Source organism: Nanorana parkeri, unplaced genomic scaffold, assembly GCF_000935625.1.
Source record: "Nanorana parkeri isolate BGI_ZX_2015 unplaced genomic scaffold, ASM93562v1 scaffold118, whole genome shotgun sequence".
In the NCBI taxonomy this organism is placed as follows: Eukaryota; Metazoa; Chordata; class Amphibia; order Anura; family Dicroglossidae; genus Nanorana; species Nanorana parkeri.
This window is the reverse complement of record NW_017306386.1, coordinates 1,054,354-1,062,614: the sequence shown is the minus strand read 5'-3', so window position 1 is coordinate 1,062,614 and position 8,261 is coordinate 1,054,354. Positions and strand designations below refer to the sequence as shown.

Here is an 8,261-nt window from a genome sequence, read left to right as displayed (position 1 = left end):
GGGGGGCAGGAGTGGATCACACTGGCCCCCCAACCCCTCCAACCCCCCCAGCACTCTCTAATGTTGCTGTAACGGAATGAACTCAGGACTCAGTAACGCACTGGACTCAGGACTTAGTAACACAATGAACTCAGGGCTTAGTAACATACCGAATTCTGGGCTTAGTAACGCACTGGGCTCTGGACTTACCCGAGAGCCCGCAGAGCGCACCTGAGAGTGACCCTGCAGAACACACTATAGATCATGCACAGCCCATCTGAGACTACAGTGGGCTCTGCGGGGCCTCAAGTGGGTTGGTGAGTGACAGGTACTCATAAATGTGACATTATGGGTCTGCCAGACAGCACACACTCTCCTAATTTCCTGGCTGATGCCTGTGAAGCACGAATGTTTCAGATATTATTCAATACAGGGAAGAGCATTAAAGGGATGATCACTGATCTCCTCCCACTTTTAATCCCAAATGCCCAGTGATCTTGGACTTATAGAAGAGCAAGATGAGCATAATTGGTACAAGTTGCATGGCTTTTTTTTTGCTAGGTGGCTGCCAAACACATTCTTGCACTCAGTCTGGCAAAACACCCTAGATAGAACACTGTCTTTTTTGGCTTTGTAGTCTGGCATTTCCGTTATTATCACAAGCTGAAGAACCAATAGGTATTTGAATGGGGATATTGGCAGGGGGAGGAGCTTGGCTGCCAATTCTGTTTCTGATTTACGCTAAAATTATTTTGGCTGTTAAATCTGATGGTAAATTGAGACTACTGGGTATGTCAATTAAGGGAAGCAAAGAGGTGCACAAACAAACTGGCCAAGCTCAATCTTAGTTGGAGGTAGCGGTTTTTTCAACAAAATGAAAAGGCAAAAGCGGTGGTGTTAATATTTTATTTTTAATCATTTTTACAATAGTGAGTTTAAATACCTATAAAAATCAATAGATAAAGAGGTGACTGTTTTTCTTTAAAGGTAATGTATAGTGGGTTTTGAATATAATTCTTTACAAGTGTATATAAACACTAACTATGAACTTCTCTTTATTTGTTTCCTTTTGTTTGTTAAATATACCATTGAACATGTTTTGTTATATGTGTTGAATAGCTGCCAAAAACCCTATTGATTTTGCCAAACATCTTGTGAGCTGAGAACTTCCTTTGCTCTTTTGTTTGTGCACAAAGAGGGGTTGTTATGCCAAAGAGAAAAGTAGGACCCACTGTTTTTGTGGTACAAAAAGGGTAAGAGTAAGGTAAAAAAAAAACATAGGTACATTTGTATTTATTGCAGACATGTACAATATTTTTGTTCATTTTGCCTTGAACTAGTACTAAAAAATGTTTTAATAAGCCAGCAGGTGCAGCTTCAAGCTCCCTTTCATGTTGCTTAGGCACAGAAATTGTTGACTTTGTCAGTAGTGACCCATCCCTTATTGGACAGCTTAATCTGAACTTTCAGACCAATAAAGTGATGTAAAAGGAAGGCAGTCACTGTGCGTGCGGGAATCCTTTGTCATCATTTGTAAAACAAACATTGCATAACAGTTGTATATATATAAAAAAAGAGCATATTAAGTAAAAAGTCTATAAACATTTAAAAAACAAATGGTATAATTGACCCAAAACCATTAGTTTCCCTTTAAGGGATGTACACTACTAAATGTAGTCAGTGTAACCGAAAAGATTGCCTGTCTGTCACATACACATTTAAATAGATAATTGTATAGGTATTTTAATATTTGTATGCACGGAGAATATGAAGCTTTATCTAGGTTTAAAGAAGTTATTTTGCAGTGGAACAATGTGTAAAAAGCATTGCTTCCCACACCTACAATTTAAAGCACCTACACATTTCTAAAATGGGAAAAAAGCCTTGTGATGCCTGAAACTATTCTTCTTGCAGATGAAACCTGTGCAGTGTGATAAAGCTTCAGAGGAGTCCAATCCTGTCAGTCAAAAGCTTATTGTAACAAATGAGAGTGACCTACAAGTTGCCTATGCTAAGCAAAGACGTACCAAAAGTGCTATACTTCTCCGCAAAGAGCTTGACTCTCGTAGCAAGATAGCAGCACGGGAATACCTGTTCCACGTGAATGAGGCCACAGCTGTTGTGTATGCGCGCCATGTTCTTGCTTCCTTGTTGGCTGAATGGCCCGATGGTGTCCCACTGAAAGAAGACATACTAGAATTAAGTGGACCAGCGCATATCACATATATTTTAAATATGCTAATGCATCTGGAAGAAAAACAGTTGTGGGAAAAGGTAAGGTGGTTTTGTTAATGTTGTTGTTTTTTTTTGTCCACAGAACTACATTGATAATATTTTCTGCAAGAGAATCCATCTTTTCTTTGTTGGCCATTAAGGAACTTAATGGTGGTGGTGCCTCTCTCTCCAGCCCCCCTTGTATTGTTTTAGAAAAACTGTCACATGACAATAAACAAAAATGTATCAGTACTTGTATCTGTGAGTACTTGGACAAGTATCAGTACTTGGTCTTGAAAAATTGTATTGGTGCATCTCTTAAATGTTCATTACAAAAAAAATCTTAAATCATTCATTAAAACAGCAATGCACAAATCCCAAGAGTTCCGTTTGCTACTTAAAAAATTACAGCTGCCTCCTATCATTTGAGGTTTTCTCTTGTCTAGTCTTGGAGCTGGAAAAGTATTTTACATGTACCGAGTGTGGTACTTGGTATCTGAACATCCCTAGTCTTTAGGAACAGGTGACTATAGGGCAGTGCACATGCTGTTATTGGGACCATTTAAAGGTAATGTAATCCCAAACCTTCTATTTGGTCCCGTATGGTCTTTTGGATAAACTAAGTGAAAATAAAGGAGAAAAAAAACAGAAAACAATTGCAGTCAAAACATAAGGAATGGTAAGCTGCAATATATCACATTTTTGTTCTTGGCTTTATATATGCTTTAAGCAGTGTAACGCTGCAGTCCACACAAGACCATTTGTTGTGTTATATAACTCTTTATTCAGAGACTTTGTAAAACTTAAATAACAGCTTGTGTCTGGATCCATCAGATGTATTAAAGGTTTTGTATTATTTCTAGAAAAGACCTTACTTACATAATTGTATCTCTTGCTAACTCGAAACCTACATTTACAGTAACCATTCTTCTTCTTCGAACAGGTTTTTAAGATTCAATTCTTTTGAAGGCAATGTTGAGATTCACAGATGTGTCTCTGTGTAAATGTATTATGCTAGAGTTGTATGAGAAGCATGTGCTGTGACAAAGCAACATGTATGCAAACCTTTGGCTACAGACAATGGAGGCCATAGAGCACCACAAATAGACTATGCTCATACAGAATTTTTTAGAGTCAGTATTTGCAGAAGCTTAACCCTATTCTTTGCTTCACAACACTTGGGCCTGGCAATAAACTGCTTACTAACCAAGTATTGCACTGTGAAATGGGGCATGCTTTTGCGTAATAACCAAAAAGTTAAAGTGGAAGTTAGGTTAAAAAAAAAATGCAGATTGGAAAGCTCTCTAACTTGGTGTGTAAGTCTCTTCTGCCATAAAAGCTTGACGCTGGCCATCAGCAATTTTCATTTTTCCTGTACACTGAGCCATGGATGTGCAGCTCATTGCACAGGGTAGCATGTGAGATGAAGTAACACCCTTGCGCCCTACATCATCAGAGCCCTACCAAAGACCGGGGCCAAAATGGGAAGCGCCAGTGAGGGAGGAGCACAGTGTTGAAGTTGATTACTTTAGCAGGTAAGCCTGCCATAATGTGTATACTAGCACATTATGACTAAAAGCTGCAAAGATTCATGTAGACCCCAAGACTAAAAGAAGCAGTATGTGCAGGCAACATATGGCCCTTTCTTTTTCTTCACAGCTCTTATTTGATGCCTTTTGTCTATAGCCACAGCTATAAAAAAAAAAAAAAACCTTACCTGAGCTGCTAGTGCAACATAGGAATCTGCAGGAATCCAGTCCTCTTTCTCAGTACCCAGGGTATCCTAAATCCCCAGGTTTACTAGTTTAGAGCTTGATTTTCAAGCCACACTATTGGCTGGTATGCTGCTTATCATAGTGATAGACCAAGTACTCTGGTGCAAGATTTAAGTGTCCACATCCTACAGGGAAATCTGCTCAATGTTTTTCCTACCAGAGCTCTTGATGATTTCTGGAGGGGTCTGCTCTGTTTTTCCAGCAGCAGTTGAGAAGTTTGCTTTACTTCAGGTTTACTTTAAGAGGATATTAATGATGAACTTGAAGGCTACCTTTTATACCAAGGCTTACCTTTTATACCATGTTTCATGTTACACCCATTTTCAGTGCGTCTCCTGAAACATGATCACATCTAACTCCGTATGATTAAGCTCCTTCCCTTTACATTCAACCTCTGAAAGTAATATGTCCACATAGTGCAAAACACTTCTTGCTGCCAAGCATGTTTAAAACCACACGCAAAACGGATACAAAAACCTTCATATGGTGCAGTCAGACCGGATAAAGCATGATAAAGGAGCACTGCACAGTAATGCATCCCTCTGCAAGTAATGGTTTATATTACTACAGTATAGGTAGTCTTTAATGTTGGTTAAGTGTACAATTTAATTACTGTACTGCAGATCTTACTACCTGTTTTTTTTGTTTTCTCATCCTTCTTTTAACAGCCTACAGATATCATTAATTAAATCTTACGCTTTTGCTTTACCAGTATCATGTACAATACGCAGTAGGACACCTTCTTTGTCACTGCTATGAGCTAATTTAATGGTGTCCCCTTGCACAAAAGTAACTGGTTATATTTTCATCTTTCCTCATTTTGGAGTAGTGAGAACAGTCAAAGATGATTTCTGACTTGTTCTTAAGCACATTTACGGTCCATTTTTTATTTAATAGGACCCTTTCAACCACAAAAACACAGCTATGAATACAGTTGGGTAATGCTTCTTTCTAATTTGGGTGCTGAGAGAGAATACTTGAAGTGAGAAAAATTTATATCTGATTTAATTTTGGTTAAATATGTCAATAATCAAGTACTTTATTTTAATTATTCACCTAAAAAATTTACTTGTGTTGCAGATTTTACAGAAGGTGTTGGGAGGCTGTAGTGGAATTATGCTTGGAACAGTAGCAGTTACTGCCTGTCAGTTCATGGAGGAACCAGGAACAGCAGTACAAATGCGGGAATCTAAACATCCTTACAACAACAATACAATCTTTGAGGTAAGACTGTAATCTATAAAATTTTACTGTCAATAGATGTGAATTGTTTTTCCTGCACTCAATTTAAAATACTTTATTCCAGATCCTAACAAAATTACTTAGAGTAAACCTTTCATAAACCTAGAAAATGGAAACTGAGGATATAATAAAAATAATACATAAGCAGAGGTTGCATCTCAAACTGATCAGTAGATCTAGGTATGAGGGCAGCTGAATTTCTATCCATGTCTTAACTTTTCTTGTAGTCATGTTTGGCGTTCATTTGAGTGGGCTACTTAACACACCAGAAAAAGATAATTCACTATTCGTTGTAATGCATTGAACTGCAATGCACAATACTATGTTGCTATACGTTTTGGTGTGCTGCAATGCATATCTATTGTCAAGGTGCTTGGGGGTGACAGTAACATCGCGCCAACTAGTGTAACACATAATACCATGCATTGCAATAATGCATGCTAGTGTAAAAAGACCCTTAAAGTGACACTAAACTCTGGCGTTAAATCTTAAAAATACATTCAAGTACCTTAACTACTAACAGTATCTTATTTAAGTATCAGCTGTAGATCCTCAAATCTTCTCTGAATTTACACTGTCCTTCCTTCTGGAGGGTGGCTAATTTTGTTCCCCCGTGGTCCCTGTGTGTGTTATAAAGTAGTCACCGCTCCAAGCTCACTCCTGTGATGGACTCCAATCTCATGTTTTGTTATCTAATTTGTACCGAGATTGTAGTCTATCACAGGAGAGAGCTCGGAGCGGTGGCTACTTTACAACACACACAGGGACCATGGGGAACAAAAGTAGCCACTCTCCAGAAGGAAGGACAGTGTCGGCACCAATTCGGAGAACAGTTTAGTGTCACTTTAAAGTTTGTGAACCCATTTGAAGTTTCACATTTTTTTTTTTCTTGCGTAAATACTAGCTAAAAGTCCTAAAACAACAAAAAACCCAGGGGTGTCAATTTATTTGAGGAAAACTTCCAGTTACATGTTTATTTGTGTTAAAAGTATGTGACCCTCAAGGATTCTCAGTTCATTTGAAAGGTAAGTAGTAGTTAGGTGTTTCTTTCAATGGGATCATAATCCGGTGTGGATGTGGAAGGCCCTTCCTTATTTAAAGAATACAAATCTGGGTCTCCACTACCAAAGTCTGAGATGAACAACGCAAGTTTTTGGAAGTGTATTATGGCTCAAACAGGAGATTTCAGAGGACCTTGAAAAAAGTTATTATCGTTCACCAGGCTGGAAAAGGCTACAAAACGTTTTGGAAACAGTTTGGATTCCACTAGTCCCATGTCAGGCATGTCATATACAAATGAAGACAATTTAACACTGGTCCCTCCCCAGGAGTGGTCAACCAACTAAGAGCATGGTGTGAAATACTGAGTAGAACCCCAAGGTAACATCAAAGGATCTAAAGGCATTGACCAATATCAATGTTTGAGTCCAACATCAGAAGAGCGCAGTTTTAATGGCAGGATTGTAAGGAGAAAGCCACTGCTCTCCAAAATAAACAGTTTGCTAAAGTCCATGAGGATAAGTCATTCATCTATAGAACATTTCTCCAGAGCAGTCTGTGACCAAAATAGAACCTTTTGGCTTGAATGATAAATGTTTTATGAAAGGCAAACACTGTATTCCAGTGGTGGTAGTATGATGGACCTACGTTGCTGCCTATGGACCAGGAAGACTTGCTACTTCTGATGGTATTAGGAGTTCTGAATTGTACAAGAAAATTGCAGGGAATGCACCCGTGAACTGACATTCAATACAAAGTGGCTCATGCAGCAAGACCATGATCCAATACACTCAAACCAATCTTATAAAAAATGGTTAAAGGTTAATGTTTTGGAATAGCCATGTCAAAGTCCTGACCTTTATCCTATAGATCATTGTTTTTCAAGGACTGCTCAACAGTTACCAGAATCATTTACAGTAGTTGCAGTTATTGTTACCAATGGGGCACAGCAGTTACCAGAAGCAAAGGTTCATATACTTTTGCCCTACAGAAGATTGTGCGGTAACTTTAAATACAGTAATAAACAACCATAATATTTTGACTTGTTTGTTAAATCAGGTTCTGACTAGTTTTAGGACTTTATACAGAAACTGAAAATGTAAGCGGGTTCACAAACTTTAAAGATCTCCAAGATTTTTCAAACGTAACCTTTCAGTGGGGCTACCGCTGCACTGCAAGGGTTAAGTGCTCACTTTTTCGCAAGGGTCAAAAATAAAGAAGATATACTCACCTGATCCTTGGTCCCTGCAGCAGTGACTGTTCACCTCTCTCCCCCACCCCTCTGGCTGTGGTATGTCCCTCAGTGTCTTCACATCTAATAGACCTGTATTAGACGTGATTGCATCACAAATCCTTACACCGCCGGAGCAAGGACTGGTCTAGCAGCCAGACGGGACCAAGGATCAGATAAGTAGTTCTTCATTTTCGCCCGCTAGACAAAACAGGCGGTTAACCCTTGCAGTGCAGGGATAGACCGACTACAATGGTTAAGTTTTAAAAATCCTGGAGTTCTGCTTTAAAGCACCACTGTACTGAAATGTTATGCTAATCGAGTGGCTTCAGCCACTTACCCTTGAGAAGGAGTGGGGGGATTTGATCACAACCTTGAAATACATAAATGTTCCAGCAAACTTGGTGAGCGGGTGTTTACAATCACTGAAGAAGATGCAAGGGCACTCATTGAAACTTTAGGATAATAAGTTGAACCTCATCATACTTAAAGCTGAACTCTGGGATAAAATAAATATTGTCTAAATCCAAAAGTCATTATTCTTGCTTGAATCTTGGGGTGCTTTGTGTATTTCTTCCAGATCTGTGTAGTAATACCTGTGCAGGGTGGCTGGTCTTGTATCCGCCCCTTTTATAGGCTAGGTGTTTTTTCGGGGGGAGGGGGTTGTATTCTATGAAACCAGAACTAGTATGCAGATCAGTAGTTGTGACTTCACCTTCTGAATGCTTGTTCCAGGTTATTTACTTAGAAAGTATTGAATCTAAAGACACTAAGGCCTCATCCACACAGGTTGCAGTCTTCACCACCCCCCCCCCTCCCCC

The 8,261-nt window shown here is 39.1% G+C and overlaps 1 protein-coding gene across 1 annotated transcript in view; it reads left to right on the top strand.

Moving 5' to 3' along the window:
- The window catches only part of ZZEF1 (zinc finger ZZ-type and EF-hand domain containing 1), a 117,587-nt gene that overhangs the window by 98,957 nt on the left and 10,369 nt on the right, over window positions 1-8,261 (top strand). The window contains 2 exon segments of the mRNA XM_018553354.1: window positions 1,894-2,253; window positions 5,049-5,192. Of these exon segments, the coding sequence (XP_018408856.1) occupies window positions 1,894-2,253; window positions 5,049-5,192 (504 nt within the window).